The sequence below is a fragment of the Odocoileus virginianus genome, unplaced genomic scaffold (genome assembly GCF_023699985.2).
Source record: "Odocoileus virginianus isolate 20LAN1187 ecotype Illinois unplaced genomic scaffold, Ovbor_1.2 Unplaced_Contig_5, whole genome shotgun sequence".
In the NCBI taxonomy this organism is placed as follows: Eukaryota; Metazoa; Chordata; class Mammalia; order Artiodactyla; family Cervidae; genus Odocoileus; species Odocoileus virginianus.
In genome coordinates this window covers 2,752,738-2,770,357 of record NW_027224322.1, presented here as the reverse complement: position 1 = coordinate 2,770,357, position 17,620 = coordinate 2,752,738, and the positions used below count along the sequence as shown (strand labels likewise).

At 51.1% G+C, this 17,620-nt stretch overlaps 2 protein-coding genes across 7 annotated transcripts in view; one reads left to right on the top strand and one right to left on the bottom strand.

Moving 5' to 3' along the window:
* The window catches only part of SNED1 (sushi, nidogen and EGF like domains 1), a 77,886-nt gene that overhangs the window by 41,097 nt on the left and 19,169 nt on the right, over positions 1 to 17,620 (bottom strand). For all 6 annotated transcript variants that reach the window (XR_011486339.1, XR_011486338.1, XM_070463651.1 and 3 more), the window contains exons 2-8: positions 8,962 to 9,249; positions 6,679 to 6,819; positions 5,922 to 6,084; positions 3,675 to 3,800; positions 3,311 to 3,424; positions 2,009 to 2,122; positions 1,755 to 1,868 (exon numbers count right to left, since the gene is read on the bottom strand). Coding sequence is in view for 4 of the 6 variants with exons in the window: in XM_070463651.1 (XP_070319752.1) it covers positions 1,755 to 1,868; positions 2,009 to 2,122; positions 3,311 to 3,424; positions 3,675 to 3,800; positions 5,922 to 6,084; positions 6,679 to 6,819; positions 8,962 to 9,249 (1,060 nt within the window). In the remaining 2 variants the exon portion in view is untranslated. The remainder of the gene's footprint in view (positions 1 to 1,754; positions 1,869 to 2,008; positions 2,123 to 3,310; positions 3,425 to 3,674; positions 3,801 to 5,921; positions 6,085 to 6,678; positions 6,820 to 8,961; positions 9,250 to 17,620) is intronic.
* LOC110150274 (voltage-dependent anion-selective channel protein 3) lies at positions 187 to 1,150 on the top strand. The gene has a single exon (XM_070463662.1). It carries the CDS (start codon positions 203 to 205, stop codon positions 1,052 to 1,054), a length of 852 nt encoding a protein of 283 aa, XP_070319763.1. The 5' UTR covers positions 187 to 202; the 3' UTR covers positions 1,055 to 1,150.

Sequence of the window (17,620 nt, the reverse complement as noted above, 5' to 3'; positions counted from 1 at the left end):
GCAACCAGCATTTAAAACAATATGCAGTCGAGTTGAAGGTGTTGGGCCTCCTCGGGCCCGCGGCGCGCGCCCCCGGAGCGACTCTCCGGCGCAGCCGCGGCGCGGGGCTCGGGGCTCGGGGCGCGCAGGCGCGGACGGCGTTGGTCCGAAGAAGACCTTCAGCGGTGCCCTGGCGGAGCGGACAGGCCCTCCGGTCGGAGGTATGTGTAACACACCGACTTACTGTGACCTAGGAAAGGCTGCCAAAGATGTCTTCAACAAAGGATATGGATTTGGCATGGTCAAAATAGATCTGAGAACCAAGTCATGTAGTGGAGTGGAATTTTCTACTTCTGGTCATGCTTACACTGATACAGGGAAAGCATCAGGCAACCTAGAGACCAAATACAAGATTTGTAACTATGGGCTGACCTTCACCCAGAAGTGGAACACAGACAATACTCTTGGGACAGAAATCTCTTGGGAGAATAAGTTGGCTGAAGGGTTGAAACTGACTCTTGATACCATATTTGTACCGAACACAGGAAAGAAGAGTGGGAAATTGAAGGCCTCATATAAACGGGATTGTTTCAGTCTTGGCAGCAATGTTGATATAGATTTTTCAGGACCAACCATCTATGGCTGGGCTGTGTTGGCCTTTGAAGGTTGGCTTGCTGGCTATCAGATGAGTTTTGACACAGCCAAATCCAAACTGTCACAGAATAATTTCGCCCTGGGTTACAAGGCTGCAGACTTCCAGCTGCACACTCATGTGAATGATGGCACTGAGTTTGGAGGGTCAATCTACCAGAAGGTGAATGAGAAGATTGAAACGTCGATAAACCTCGCGTGGACAGCCGGCAGTAACAACACCCGCTTCGGCATCGCTGCTAAGTACAAGCTGGACTGTAGAACTTCTCTCTCTGCTAAAGTAAATAATGCCAGCCTGATTGGACTGGGTTATACTCAGACCCTTCGACCAGGAGTGAAACTGACCCTGTCAGCTCTAATCGATGGAAAGAACTTCAATGCAGGAGGGCACAAGGTCGGTCTGGGATTTGAACTAGAAGCTTAATGTGGTTTTGAATAAAGCATCAGCTTTGTCCCTGGAGGTGAAGAGAAATGAACCCACTATGTTTTGGCCTTAAAATTCTTCTGTGAAATTTCAAAAGTGTGAACTTTTTATTCTTCCAAAGAATTGTACTCCTCCCCACACTGAAGCTTAGGTACCGAGTCCATCCTAAGGGGGGTGCTTGAAGGCGTGCCCGGAAGTTGTCACGTTTGTGCCACATTTCAGTTCAGTTCCACAGTGTTTTTTTCAATGTGTTCCTCTGCGACGGTGTAGTGTCATGTTCAAAGGAGACAACCCGACCCTCCGGTTGTCCATCACGTCCTGCATGTCCCACACCACTTTTTCATGACCTTGTAATATATTGGTCTCTGTATGGTAGTAGCATCTTTGGTTTTGCATCAGAGTAAAATAAAATAAACCCATCACATTTGGAACATAAAAAAAAAACATGCAGTAGAACAGAAGCAAGCAGACTTCATCACGTGTAGTAGAGATCAGCCCAAGGTTTGTTTTCTGTCACGGTGAGGGCTCTGGGGCGGGGAGAAGAGGCAATAAACAGCCAAGAATCTGCTGAGGGGGTGGGGCCTTGGGAGTGTGGCCATCCACCTCAGAGAGGGGAGCAGACTGCCTGGGCCTCATCCAGCACGTGGACAGCAAAGCCCAGACCAGAGCCCACCCACGGGAGCCGCAACACGGCCATTACCTGTCTCACAGCGAGGTCCCTCGAAGGGTTCCGCACACAGGCAGGTGAAATTCCCCACCAGGTCGACACACGCGCCTCCGTTCAGGCAAGGGTCAGAGCTGCACTCGTCCACGTCTGCAGGTGGCAGAGGTGGGGGCCCGGCTCCACACCAGCCTCTGCCCACCCAGCACCCTGCCCCCCCATGCCCCACTCCCCGCCCCGCCCTGCCCCCGCCCCAGCCCAGCCTTCCCCGCTGCCGGCGAGGGCGCACTCACCTGTCTCGCAGGCCGCCCCTGTGTAGCCCGCTGGGCACACGCACGCCGCGGTGCTGCCCTCCACCCGGCACCAGCCGCCGTTCTGACACTCTCTGTCATCACATGGAGACTGTGCTGCGAGCACAGTGTGCAAGGCCATGGGGTTCCCAGCTGTGCGGCCCGGGCTCCCACTGAGCCGCAACCCCGACCCTTGGGCTGCATGTGGGTGGACCTGGCTGTCTCCAGGGGGCAGTGGGCCCTGGAGTCCAGGGCTGTCCCCGGCCACTGGCACCAAATGCTCGTCTGAACTGGGTTCATCCCAGCAGATGGCAGGGGCACGGAGGTGAAGGGTCCCAACTTCCAGCCTCCTGGGTGGTCCCTGTCTCTGAGACCCTGACCCCACCAGAGCAGGGCTGGGCATGGGTGGGAGCGGGGAGACTTGAGGCAGCCAGCGCCCACGTCCCTGCTGGACACTGCCCGGTGCCCCAGTTGGCATGGACTCTGGGCGCCGAGGTGGGTCCAGAGAACAGGGAGCCTGGTTGGGGGCCGGGGCCACTGCTGAGGGTGTTGCTGTGGTGGCCACGGAGAGGCCAAGGCTCAGGGCTGCTGGCACTGCCCCAAGGCCCCCAGGGCCCTGCTGGCCTGGACACGTGTCTACACACCAGAGTCAGACACTTGAAAACATTCCCTGTGGCCCCAAGTCTCCATTAGAAATGTTTTTCTAGCTGACACTGGTGCGGGTGTTACCTGTTCCCCTTTGATTTAACAGTGTTGCATTTCTAAATGACAGTTTACATCCGTGAGTGTCTGGGGGGAGTGTCTCTGGCTGAGCCGACGGGGGTCAGGGGCCACCATGCTCTGATCTTAAGGGCTCCATCTGTTGGGATCCCCTAGCAGCTTCCACTATCGCTCACCAAACTGCAGTGTGGGCTGCAGTTTGGGAGCAACAAGAGGGTCTTGAGAAAGACCTCAACCCACGGCTGGGCCGTGAGGCCCCAGGGTGGGGAGAACCGGCGTCCAGTCCTGCCAGGAGCCCCTGGGGGCACAGGTCCTAGAGTGACAGGGTCTGGGAGCAGGCCCTGCCCTGGTGCAAGGCCTCAGGGGTCTGAGTGCTGTGCTCAGTTCTCCTGCCACGCCCGGGGCGGGACCTCTCCTCCGGGCTCCAGCACCCCCTACCCCCACCCCGCCGCTGCCTTTCTGGCCACCCCCATCTGGGGCAAGGCCCCTTGCAGCATGTCGACCTGACGCCCCCACCGCTGTCGGGCAGGACCGTCCCGGGCGCCCTGTGGCCCCTGGCCCGTGGGGCTGGCGGGACCCTCTCACCTGTCTCACAGGTGGGTCCCCTGAGCCCGGCCGGGCACTGGCAGCTGAAGCTGTTGACGCCGTGTGTGCAGGTCCCACCGTTCTGACACGGGCGGGAAGCGCACTCATTCACATCTGGAAAACGGGGCAGCTGAAGCCTCAGTGGAGGGACGCCTGGGAGGGCCGGGCCGCCAGGGCTGGGCGGGCTCACAGCCGTGGAGCTGCTGTGTCTGGCTCCCACATGGTGTCCGTACACGCCGCCCAGGACGCAGGGACGGAGACCCTGGGCCGCAGGTTGCGGGACCTCCGGGGCGGTGTGGGGGGGCTTCCTCCCGGGGCTGGTCCCTCCAAGGGGCGGGGAAGGGGGGCTCCTGCAGAAGCTCACCCAGGTGGCACGTCCTCCCCGTGAAGCCCGAGAGGCAGGAGCAGGTATAGGAGGGGTTGCCTGTGACGCAGTCGTCGATGCACTTGCCGCCGTTGAGGCAGGGACGCAAGGCCTGGCACACGGACGCTGCGGACACACGGAGGGCAGAGTGTCAGCCCGGCCCGGAGCCCCCCTGGGGGAGGTGCCGCGCCGCCCGCAGCTGCCTAGCGAGCACCCACGGTGGCCCTGGCCTGGGGGCTGGGAAGCAGGCAGGGCAGCTCGTGGGGCCCTCCGCGCTGCAGGAGCAGGGCACGGAAACGCACCGTTACTAAGCACACCCGGGGGCTTCCCTGGCGGTCCAGGTGTTGGGACTCTGTGCTTTCACTGCTGGGGGCGCGGGTTCAGTTCCTGGTCAGAGAACTAAGGTCCTGCAAGCTGCATAGCTTGGCCAAGAACAGAACAAAACAACCACGCAAGAGTGTCCCAGGGTTTCCGCTCTCCCATTACTAGGAGGGCCCCAGGGAGAGCTGGCTGGCGTCCAGAGGTGGGGGGGGGGTGTTCCTGAAAGGGCCTTTCGGTCCCGAGAGCCGCCGATGCTGTGGGGGTCTCCGAGGCCCACACCTGCCCGCTGACCGTTCTCCAGCCGTCTGGGCACTCAGGCCGTGTGGGGCTTGGCTGCCCTGTGGCGGGTGCTGACTGGCTGCCTGAGCCGTTTCTGGGCCAGCCCTTCTGCAGGGTGTGGGTGCCCCTCCTCTCAGGGGTGGGTGCCCTGCCTCCCAGGGGTGAACCACCCTCCCTTCCTGGCGACCCCAACTGACGCATACAGGCTTCATCTTCTGGGCCTGAGGTGTGCTGGGGACCCCAGGGGACTGGTCCCCTGCACTCCACCCTCACGGCACTGCACTCCTGGGGCCTCTGCGCCTGCGAGTTTTCGGGGCCCAGCACTGCCCCTCATCTGCTGCCCACAGAGGCCTGGGATGGGGGGAAGCATCCTCATGTGGTAATAGGGTCCCCAGGGGACTGAGCGGACCCTCTTCTGAAGACCCCACTCCTCAGGGTCACAGCCTGCAGCCTCTGCATGGCAGCACGCACCTGCCAACTCCTGCTCACCCATCTGCACCCACACTTTACTCCTCAACCGCAGCCCAAGCCCTGGCCTCTGGCAGGTGCCAGGCCTCCCTGCTGCTCGCCCACAGGGTGGTGCCTGACTTCCCCATGCCCTGAACCCCACTGTCCTGAGTCAGGTGGATGGGGGGAGGGTCGTGCCGTCCTTCTGGGGTGCGAGAGGGCTGTTCACCCCCAGGGCAGGGGGTGAAACCAGCGGCCCCCACGCTGGCTCTTACTCAGCGCCCTGCTGAGCCGGTGGGCTCGGGCTCTGTCACCAGGGCTGTGTCCAGGCCTCCGTGCAGTGTGCGCCTGCCCCCCCCCCCGCCCCGCCCCAGCCCCGCCCCCAGCCCCGCCCCCTGGTGTGCGCGTCTGCCTCCAGGCGGGTCTGGGGGCTGCTCTGTGCTGGGTTCGTCCTTGGGACAGCGTTCAGGAGAAGCAGTCCCTCTCTGTGGCCGTGGTCGTCATGGGAGTGGGAGGTGGTCTTGGCGGGGCGGGGCGGGGGTCTCAGCATCTGGTTCACCGGCCCCAGACTTGGCGGGGGCAGTGATCAGCAGCCCTCCATGGATGCTGGAGGGGCTGAACCAGTCATTGAGCCCCGCCCCGCCTCTGCCGTTTATAAGTAGGGTTGCAGGAGGGTCTGCAACTCAGGGTCGCACGGTTGGGGGGTGGGTGGGGCAGGAACACACCCTTCTGTGGTCAGTCCCGCTGTTTCTACTGGGGTGGGACCAAGTGCTCGACCCTGGGGTGGACCCTGCTCCCCTCTGCTCTGAGTTCCGTCACGGGCCCCGCCCAACCCGCCCAGCACCAAGTCCCACCAAGAAGCAAGGCTGGGAAATGGGCGGGAGGAGAGCTGCTCCCAGAGTTCCCAAGGACACAGGCGTCCACGCAGGGGCGCTCAGGACGCCCTGGGGGGACTTTACCGACACGCCACCTGTTTACACCGCCAACCGAGGTCTCCAGCAAACCTCTCCCACCCCACAGCAGAGGCAGGAAGTCTCCCGGGGTGACTGAGGCTCAGGGGTGAGCCCGCGCACAGGGAACCCAGGTGGCTGGAGTCACGCGTCCCCAGGGAGGCGCCCGGGGCGCCCCTCCTCTCCCCACCAGCCTCCCCAGGCCCCGCCCCGCCCGCCCGCCACCCGGGCGCTTGCTCCATCCTCTTACTTGTATGGCCGCAGCCCCCCACGCGCACCTGGGCATCATCGATTCTGAACGCCCAGCGCCCGGGCACGCCCACGTTGGTGGTGGTCTCCACCTCTGCCATGTCCGCCGTGCGCGAGCCGGGGATGCTGAAGTAGCGTCGCCCGTCTCCCGCGTTGAAGCCGGCCTGGGGGCGGGTTTGGAGAGGGAGGCGGGGGCGGGCTGGGTCTGCAAGTCTCCCCAAAGCTCCCAAGGCCCACCTCCCGCGCGGTGGCCTCGAGCTGGGAGCACTAAAGGGTCAGGCCTGTCCGCGCCCCCCTGCGTCCCAGCCGGTCCCGCCCTAACCCGTGGCTCCTCCTTCGCTGACCTTGTGGGGTCCTGGTCCAGGCAGCTCCCCCCACCGCCCTTCCTGCTCACTCCTGGGCTTCTGGGCCTCGCCTGGGGCCAGGGACCAGTGTGATCTTAGAAGAAAGTAGAGTGCCGGCAGGGGGCGCGGAGCGCTCCCAGACCCTGGGCGGCTCATTTGACCGCCCTCCACGCCTGGGACCGTCTGCTGGGCACTGACCCTCAGAGCAGGCCGTGGCCAGGCCACCCGGGCGCAGCCGGGCACGCAGAGTTCCGTCCCGGCGGCAGCTAGCGCTGTCAGGCTGGCCGTGTGCGCCCGGAACGCTTCCTCGGTTCCGGCCGTGAGAGGCTCTGCCCTGGCTGTGTGTGCGGGGAGGGCCATCTACCTGCCTCTCCAGCTTGTGACAGCCCTGGCGGTGGGGAGCGGGGCCCCTACCTGGGCCGCTATGCCCCCTAGGCCGCTGGCGTCGCCCCCGCTGCTGGCGTGTGTGCCCGTGGTCCAGGTGATGGCCTCGTAGTTGAAGATGGTGAAGGAGAGCTTGCCGTCCGTGATGAGCACCGTCTGGAACGTGTTGACCTGCCAAAGAGGGGCCTGAGCTCGGCCTGGCCCCAGCCCCACCCCCACCCCCACCCTGGTCTGCCCCCCAGGTCTGATGCCTAGGAGGGCGTAAGCCCACGAGGGATGTGGGGGCCCACAGACCCGCGAGCAGACCCTGTGCCTGCGGGCCTGGGGGCACTGAGGGGTCGTGCCTGCTTGACCACAGCCACAAACCAGCGCGTGTGGAGTGGGCAAACAGGTAAAAAGAAAAAGGGGAAACGAGGAAAAGCGGTTTTAATCATTAATTTTTTTGATTTTCATGGAATCCTCCTCCATGAAAACATACATAAGAGCTTCTATTTCAGATTGGGCAAAGGGTGAAACTGTTTAAGAAAAGATCATGGGACAAATAGGAAACACTGAGAAACAATTAAATCAGAGCTTTACATCACTTATTTAGGAAAATAAATCCCAAATCAAGTAAGGTTTTAAATGAAACCATCAGCACCCTGGGAGAAAATATAGGCAAATACGTAGAGCATCTCGGGAGAGGACTTCTACACCTGATGGTGGTTAACTGCAAAAACCAAAAGGGAGATTTATACATTTGACTCCAAAAAGTGTCATAAGGCCAAACCAAATGACAAACAGTGAAGTGAAAAATGTTTTTATAATACACGTGGCAGAAGCACTAGTGGTGTCTTTAATTCAACTAGAACTTCCTTGAATCAATAAGAAAAAGAACAAAAACATTACAGAAAAACTGGCTAGGGTATGAACAGAAACATCACAATAGAATGCAAGTAGTCGATGATTCACCATTGCTAGAAATCAACGATGTGTAAAGCTAGAAATCCCTGTATGGTTGGCAGGCAGGGAACAGTAATGTGTGTGGCTGGGTGCAGGCAGGGCTGCGGCACTTCACTTGGCTGTGGCTTTCGAGAGCGTGACTGGGCACATTTTTAGGGGAGATTAGATTTCTGTGGGCAACCATTTCCCTTTCGGCGATGGGTACAGGATCTGACTTCACGACCCACTGGGGGCTGTGCAGCACCCTTGGAGGCCACCGGAGGGCAGGTGCTGCCACGCTGGGGGGCGTGCAGGCGGGGAGCCCCACGGTGAGAGGCGACATGGGGACCGAGTGCTTGCCTTCACGAAGGCAGACTTAGTGCTAGGCCACGGAAGTCAGGGAGGAGACAGACAGCTGCTGGCCGGCATGGGGGGAGGTCTGGGGAGCAGTGGAGGGGCTATGTAGGCTGGGAGGCCCAGGCCTCTGAGGAGGATGAGGCCATGCCTGAGGCCGGACTGCCACTTTCTGTGGATCCACCTGCTCCTGCAGCTGCCCCTGGGGAGGGGGGCTTCCCGTTTCCCAGCTCCCAGACTAACTTCCATCCCAAACCCAGAGTCTTGGGTCCCTGTCTCACAAGACAATCATTTTGGAACAGACACCACTGGGTTTGCAAAGAGGAGAATGTCCGCTCAGCAGGGACCCTGGGCGCCTCCTTCGTCCCAGGCGGAGAGGTAATAGGTAAAATGACTCTGCAGAGGTGAAACTATAACCAAACATGTAGAAGAACACAGAATGCAGAGTGCCTGAAGGAAGCACTCACAAAGCAGCACAGTCTAGGTGGTTCCGTTTATTCGCTATCTTGTGGGTCTGTACACAACAGCACACACGGAATGGTTCTGCCCTGCTGGTGGGGTTGTGGGTTCTTTTCCTTTACTTTTTGTTAAAAAGACATTTTTCTTACAAACTAGTGATGAGAAAAAACAAAGGAAGTATAGAAACGTTAATAGGCCCTTTGTAAATAGAAGTTCACTCATGTGAAATTTCTTTTGTACTAATGTTTACAGAAAGAGCCCACATTCCCTGATTCACCATCACAGTCCTGTTAAAACCCGCAACAGACCATCTGCAGCCCGAGTATGTGAGCTGCTGTGTCGGGGCACTTGGCCTTTTCCTGGATGTGGGTGGTTTCCCGGCGGCCAGGAAGGTCCTGGCTCTGCCGTCCTCCAGCCTGGCCCTGTGACCTCGGCAGGTGGCTTCTGTCCCTGAGCCCCACTGTCCCCTCTGGGCATGGCATGGGGATGACATCCGGCCCAGCCCAGCAAGCCAGGGGCCTGGAGGGAGACCCTGGGCCCCAGAGGGATGTCCTCCCCGCCCCAGGACGGAACACTCACAGGGGAAGACGCGCTGCCTCCGAAGAAGGTCACGCGGTACCAAGTGGCTACGAACACCCAGGTGGCTGAGAAGCCTGGGAGCTCGGGGAAGTAGCGCCTGATGTCCTCCGTAGCTCTATGCAGTGTGGCCACATCCGTGGCCTCCCGGTAGTACACGTCCCCTGCTCGCCGGTTGTCCACGTCCGCCCAGAAGGCTGCTACCACACAGCGGTCCTTGGCGATGGGGAAGGCCACTGGGGTGAACTGAGAAACCTCCTTCAGGAAGGAGATGATCCCGTTGTTGTTCACCTGTTGGGGCAGAAAGTGAGAGGGGGGCCAGTTGGGGCCTCCGAGCCTCAGTCACTGGGTGCCCCTGAGGCTGAGCCAGCCTTGGGTGGACATTTCTAGGATGGCCCGACAGTTCCTGGTTCCTGACCTGGGGTCCCCGGGCCCGTTCCATCCCCTCCTGGGGCGCAGGCTCTGACCTGTTTGCGGTTGATGGCGCCCTGCCTGGGGCTGTCAGCGTGGGGTGGGGAGCCTCCAGTGTGTGCCCTGGCTTTGGGAGGGTGGGGGGCTCAGATCTGCCCAGTGGCCCTAGCTCTTTAGTCCCACTCCCGACAGGGGCTTCAGAAGGGCAGGGCAGACTCTGAGCAGGTCTGCAGGGGTGAGCAGGAGGCCAGGGGAGGGAGGGCCTCAACGGCCAGATGGGGATGCCTGTGCCCAGGACTCCTCACAGTGGAAACAGGAGGTGAAGCGGCGTCCTTGTGGTCGGACAGAACAGGGTCCTGTGCTAACCCCACCTTCTCCAGCTCTGTGGCCAGCAGGCAGGTTAGCCTTGCCTCTCTCTGCTCTGGCTTCTCACCTGCAGGATGGTGTGAATCCTGAACTGGCCTCACAGGCTGGGCTGGACAAGATGAGGGAATTAATGACCACAGAGTCTGCTGTCAACCCTCATGGCCTGTCCTGGGAAACTGAGGTCAGAACTGTGTTTTTAGAAACAACTCTTGGGGTGAGGGCAGGCTTTGTAATCCACATCAACAAAAAAATGCAGACAAATACACCTCGGAAAGGCAACAAAGAGTGAACAAGGGAACGTGTTTCGATTCCAAGTTTCAGACAAGGGGAGACTGGAGATGAGCCCAGTATTTGAAGTGAGTGCATCTGCAGGTGTAGAAGCAACAGATGCAAGCCTCAGCTGAAGTTCTGTAGCCTCATGGAGGGAAAGAGAAAAATGCCAAACCTGAGAGCTAGCTCGAGGTGAGGAATCTGGTAAGCCCCGCGTGAGGCTGGGATCGCTAAGGCCTCTGTCATGATCAGGGTTAACCCAAAGTAGGTGGTCCCCATGCAGGCACTCACTCCACCTCTCCTTCACCTGGGCCATCCAGGCACTGCAAGCCCGGGGCTTAGACTGAGGCAGCTTCTGACTGGGAACCAGGTTCTTGGCAGGAGTAAAGAAAAACTCTGCCTGGAGGAAGATGGCATCATCTGATGCCTCGAGTTACTCCGACGATCAGGCGTGCAAGGAAGTGAGACACTGCTAACAGGAATAAGCAGAAGGAAGAGAAACAGCAGACACTGGAATTATTAGACACAGACTCTAAACTAGCAAACTTTGCTATATTCAGAGAAATAGAGAATAGCCAAAATAATCTTGAAAAAGAAGACCACCATTGCAGGATTTACACTTTCTGATTTCAAGACTGACTGCAAAGCTACAGTAATCAAAACCTTGTGGCACAGGCATGAAGACAGGGAGACAGATCAAGGAGCAGCATAGAGGGCCCAGAAAGAAACCCTCACGTGTGTGGTCAAGTGAGTCTCAGCAAGGCTGCTAAGACCATCTGATGGAGAAGATGGTCTTTTCAACAAACGGTACTGGGAAAACTGGAGATTCTTATGCAAAAGAATGAAATTAGATCCCTCTCTAACACCATTACAAAATTAACTGAAATGGATCAAGTGTCTAAATATAAGAGCTAAAAATATAAAACTCGTTAAGAAAATGTAGGGCAAAAGCTTCATGACATTGGCTTTGGCAATGACCCCAAAGGCAGAGGCAACAAAAGAAAAAATAGACAAACTGGAATTCATCAACATTAAAAACATTTTGTGCATCAAAAGATAACTATCAGAGTAAAAAGGCTACCCACCAAAACAGAAAAATATTTTCAAATAATATATTTAATAAAGAAGGAATAAAGTAATGAAGGTAAAATTAAAACTTACTCTTAATTGATCTAACAGACAACAGTTTGTCTAAAATAATAATACCAATAATGTATTCAATCATATAATATGTAAAAGGTATGACAGCAATGATTCAAAGGAGGGGGGATGATTAGTATTATTTTGTTGTTACAAAGGCATTCACACTCCCTGAGAAGTACTATAGTGTTATTTGAACATATACTGGGATTAGTATACTGGGATTAGTTGTCTTAAAGTAATTAAACAAAGAAGTCACTAGACTGAGGTGGCTCTAATGTCTTGGCAGCCTATGTAAGCAAACCAAAACCTAAGGATGGCTCAAAATCTGCAAATAACACAATGTGATACATCATGTTAATAAATTGAGGATTAAAAATCATATGATCATCTCAGTAGATCCAGAAAATGCTTTTGACAAAATTCAAGACAAGGAATGCCACTCTCCCCATATTATTCAATATAGTATTTGGAAGTCTTAGCCATAGCAATCAGACAAGAAAAAGAAATAAAAGGAATCCAAATTGGAAAGGAAGAAGTAAAACTGTCACTGTTTGCAGATGACATGATACTATATATTAGAAAATCCACCAAAAACAATTAGAACTAATAAATTAATTAAATAAAGATGAAAGTTACAAAATTAATATACAGAAATATGTTGTGTTTCTATGCACTGACAATGAACTATCAGAAAGAGAAATTAAGAAAACAATCCCATTTATAGTTTCATCAAAAAGAATAAAATAGGCAGGAATAAATCTAACCAAGGAAGTAAAAGACTTGTAATCTGAAAACTATAAGACACTGATGAAAGAAACTAAAGACAACACAAACAAATGGAAGGACATATTGTGCTTATGGATTGGAAGGATTAATATTGTTAAAATAACTATACGACCCAAGGGAATCTACAGATTCTGCAATTCCTATCAAAACAGTAATGGCAAATTTCACAGAACCAGATCACATAATTCTAAAATTTGTATGGAAACACAAAGGGCTGTGAATCACCAAAACAATCTTGGAAAGAGCGAAGCTCTAGGTTTCAAACACCCTGATTTCAAACTACACTACAAAGCTACAGTAATCAAAACAGGATGGCACGGGCACAGAAGCAGACACTTAGGTCAATGGAATAGAATGGAGAGTGCATATACATCCACACACACAAGGTCAATTAATCTACAACAGAGGAGGCAAAACATAGAGGAAAGACAGCTTCTTCAATAAGTGATGCTGGGAAAACTAGACAGCTACATGCAAATGACAAACTGGACCACTTTCTCACACCATATATAAAAATAAACTTGAAATGAATTAGAAATTTAAGTGTAGAACCTGAAACCATAAAACTCCTAGAAGAAAACATAGGCAGTATGCTCTCTTGACATCAGTCTTAGCAGTATCTTTTTGACTCTGTCTCCTCAGGCAAGGGAAACAAAAGCAAAAATAAACAAATGGGACTACATAAACTAAAAAGCTTTTGCACAGCAAAGGAAACTATCAACAAAATGAAAAGGCAGCCTACTGAGTGGGAGAAGATACTTGCAAGTTGTACATCCAACAAGGGAGTTAATATCCTAAATACACAAAGACCTCATGACTCACTGTTGAAAACAATCAAACAAAAAAGAAAACCATAAAAAAAATGGGCAGAGGACCTGAATAGATATTTTTTAAAGAAGATATATAGATGACAAGTAGACACATGAAGAGATGCTCAACTTCACTGATAATCAAAGAAATTAAAACCAAAATGAGATATCACATCACACCTGTCAGAATGGCTATTGTCAAAAATACAAATAAAATATATTGGTGAGGATGTGGAGAAAAGGAACCCATGTGTACTGTTGCTGGGAATTTAAATTGATGCAGCTACTGTGGAGAACAATATAGAGGTTACTCATAAAATTAAAAATAGAATTACCATATGATCCAGCAATTACACTTTTGAGTATTTTCCCAAAGAAAACAAAAATACTAATTTGAAGATAATGCACCCTATGTTCACAGCAGCAGTATTTACAATAGGCAAGATAATGGAAGCAAACTAACCACTAATAGATGAATGGATAAAGAAAAGGCGGATATATATGTAATTGAATATTACTAAGCCATAAGAAAGCATGAAACTTTGCCATTTGTTACCACATGGATGGACTTAGGGGGTATTATGCTAAGGGAAATAGTCAGATGGAGAAGACGATATAGTATGATTTCACTTGTATGTGGAACTTAAAAAAAGAAACAAACGAACGACCAGAAACGATCAGACTCGTGGAGAACAAATAGGTGTTTGCCAGAGGGGAGGGGTGGTGGGACAGTGAGCGACTTAGGTGAGGGAGACTAAGGGGAGGTGCAAATTTCCACTACAAAATAGTGTCATAGAGACGGGGGTATAGCGTGGGGGATACAGTCAGCAAGTGTGGTAACTTGGTGCGGTGATAGATGGTAACTAGACTTACAGTGGTGATCATTTTTTAATGTACAGAAATAGTGACTCACCGTGTTGCATATGGAAGTAACACTGTTGTAGGTCAATCATTCAATTAGAAACACACACACACAAAAGCCAGAAAGGGTGGAGGCAAAGTAGGAACAAAGAACCAAGGTAACAAATAGAAAATAGTCACAGACATGGTAGGTATTCAACACCTGTGCTAACCATATAGAGCTAACCATATAGCTAACCATATCTGTGATCACTCTGAAAATCAATAGTCCAAAAGCACCAGTGAAAAGACAGGTTGTCAGAGTGGACCAAAAAACAAGACCCAACCGTAAGTTGCCTACAAGAAACTCACTTTAAATATGAAGACCCATATAGATGAAAGGTAAATGGATGGGGAAAGTTATATCATGCTAACACTAGTCAACAGTAAGCAAGAGTTGCTATATTTATTCCAAACAGATCTGACTTCAAAGCAAGCATAGTTATGAAGGATAAAGAATGGCATTCCATGATGACAAAAGGGTCAATTCTCCAAGAAGACATAATAATCCTTAATGTGTGTACACCCAACAGCATTGAACTACACAGGCAACAGCTGTCAGAGTTGCAAGGAGAAATGGATATGCCCACCATATAGCTGGAGATTTCAACACTCCTCAACCAGAAATGGATGGATCTGGCAGGCAGAGAATCAGAAATGACATAACCAAACTCAACAACACCATCAAATTTAGATATAATCAACATACCACGTCCCCAAACAACAGCAGAATACACATTCTCCTCAAGCTCACAAGGAGCATTCACCAATGTTCACAGACCACATCCATGGCCATAGAATGCACCTTAAAGAACTGAAAAGCATAGAAATTCTACATATCTGCTCTCATACCGCACTGGAATTAAACTAGAAATCAATAGCAAAAATAACTGGAAAAGCCCCAATTACATGGCGGTTACACAACACCCTTCTAAACAACACATGGGGCATTAAGAATGTCAGGAGAAGTTAAGAAATATTTGAGCTAAATGAAAATAAAAATGTAATTTATCAAAAATTGTGAGATGCGGTGAAAGCAGTACCAAGAGGGAAATTTAGAGCACTAAATGTGTATTAGAAAATAAGAAAAGTCTAAAATCAATAATCTAAGTTTCCACCTTAGGAAGCTAGAAAAAGAAGAGCAGATTTAATCCAAAAAAGCAGAAGAAAAGAAGTAATAAGAATGACAGGGGAAATCAATGAAATTGAAGACGGGTGATCAATTTAAAAAATCAACAAAGACAAAAGCTGGCTCTTTGAAGAGATGAATAAAATTGATAAGCCTCTAGCCGGGCTATCGATGGGAAAAAAAAGACATAAATTATAGATATGACAAATGAGAGGATATTAGTACAGATACCAAGGAGACTGAAAAGATAATAAAGAGATAGGGGCTTCCCGGGTGGCAGAGTGGTTAACAAAACCAAACAAAAACCAAGAAACCATCCACCTCCCAATGCAGGAGATGCAAGAGCCGTGGGTTTGACTCCTAGGTGGAGGAGTCTCCACGGAGGAGGTAACGGCACCCATGCCAGTATTCTTGCTGGGAAATCCCATGAACAGCGGAGCCCAGCAAGCTACAGTCCATGGGGGTCACAAAGAGATGGACACGACTGAGCACACACACACACAACATGAAAACAGAAATCCATGACCATACATTTGATTTAGAGAAGGCAGAGAAACTAGAGATCAAATTGCCAACATCTCTTGGATCATAGAGAAAGCAAGGGAAATCCAGAAAAACATCTGCTTCTGCCTCACTGACTATGCTAAAGCCATTAACTGTGTGGATCACAACAAACTGTGGAAAATCCTTAAAAAGATGGGACTAACAGTCCATCTTACCTGTCTCCTGAGAAACCTGTATGCAGGTCAAAAAGCAGCAGTTAGAACCAGACATGGAACAATGGACTGGGTTCAAAATTGGGAAAGGAGTATGACAAGGCTGTATATTGTCACCCTGCTTATTTAACTTATATGCAGAGTACATCATGAAATGCCAGGCTGGATGAATCACAAACTGGAATCAAGATTGCCAGGAGAAATATCAACAACCTCAGATATGCAGATGATACCACTCTAATGGCAGAAAGTGAAGAGGAACTAAAGAGCCTCTTGGATGAGGGTGAAAGAGGAGAGTGAAAAGCTGACTTGAAATTCAACATTCAAAAAAGATCATGGCATCTGTTCCCATAATTTCATGGCAAACAGAAGAGAAGTGGAAGCAGTGACAGATTTTATCTTCTTGGGCTCCAAAATCACTGCAGACGGTGACTGCAGCCATGAAATTAAGAGATGCTTGCTTCTTGGAAGAAAAGCTATGACAAACCAGACAGCATTTTAAAAAGCAGAGACATCATTTGGTCAACAAAGGTCCATCTAGTCAAAGTTATGGTTTTCCCAGTAGTTGTGTACGGATGTGAATGTTGGACCATAAAGAAACCTGAGTGCTGAAGAACTGATGCTTCTGAACTGTGGTATTGGAGAAGACTCTTGAGAGTCCCTTGGACAGCAAGAAGATCAAACCAGTCAATCCTAAAGGAAATCAACCCTGAATATTCATTGGAAGGACTGATGCTAAAGCTGAAGCTTCAATACTTTGGCCACCTGATGTGAAGGCAGCCAACTCATTGGAAAAGACCCTGATGCTGGGAAGGATTGGGGGCAAGAGGAGAAGGGGACACAGAGGATCAGATGGTTGGATGACATCATCGACACAATGAGTTCGCTTCAGGAGATGGTGAAGGACAGGGAAGCCTGGCGTGCTGCAGTCTATGCAGTCGCAAAGAGTCGGGCATGACTTAACAACTAAACAACAACAAATTTGATAACAACAAATTTGGTAAGGTAAAATGGACTGATTCCTTGAAAGACACAATCTGCTAAAGCTCACACAAGAAGAAACAGACAATCTGGATTGGCCCATGTTTATTAGAGAGATTGAATCAATGATGACAGCCTTCTCCAACGGAAAGCACCAAGCCCAGATGAGTGCACTGATGAATTCTCCCAAATATTTAAGAAAAAATGATACAAATTTTCTACCATCTCTTTCAGAGGATAGAAGCTGAGGTAATACTTCCTAAATCATTCTATGAGGCCAGCATCAGTCTAAGATCAAAACTAGACAGAGACACTTCAAGAAAAGAAAACTAGAGACCAATATCTCTTATGGATATAGATATAAAAATCCTCAACAAAATATTAGCAAATCAAATCCAACAATGTATAGAAAGAATTATATACCACAACCATACCTGGGATTTATCTCAGGTATGCAAGGTTGGTTTGACATTCAAAAACCAATTGATTTGATCGATCACATTAAGAGGTTCAAAAAGAAAAATCACACGATCATATTAATAGATGCATGAAAAGCATTTGTCAAAATCCAGCGCCCATTCATGATAAAGACTTTCAGTAATCTAGGAAGATGGGGAACCTCCTCAACTTGATAAAGATAAAAAACATCTATAAAAAACCTGCAGCTAACATCATACTTTCTGGTGAGAAACGAGACATTTTCCCACTAAGATAAGGTACAAGGCAAGGATTTCCCCGTCACTAATCCTTTCCGGCATTGTCTTGGAGGTTCTACTAATGCACTAAATAAAGGAAATAAAAAGTTCAGCTCGGTGAAGGCTAGTATCAAGAGAGTGGGAAGAAAAGCCTGACTTGGAGAGAATATTTGCAAACATGATAAAGATTTATTCAAAATATACAAAGAACTGTCAGAACTCAACAGTGAGAAAACAAATAACCTGGTCAAAAACAGGGCCAGAAGTCTTACAGACCCCTCAACCAAAGTAGATGTGCAGGCAGATAACCATGTGTAAAAGAGGCTCCACCTCGTAGGTTATCAGGGAAATGCACATCGGAACAGCAGTGAGATAGCGCTGCACACCTCAGCATGGCCAGAATCCAGAACACTGCCAGCGCCAAGTGTGTGTGTGGGGGGGTGTGAGTGACAGAGT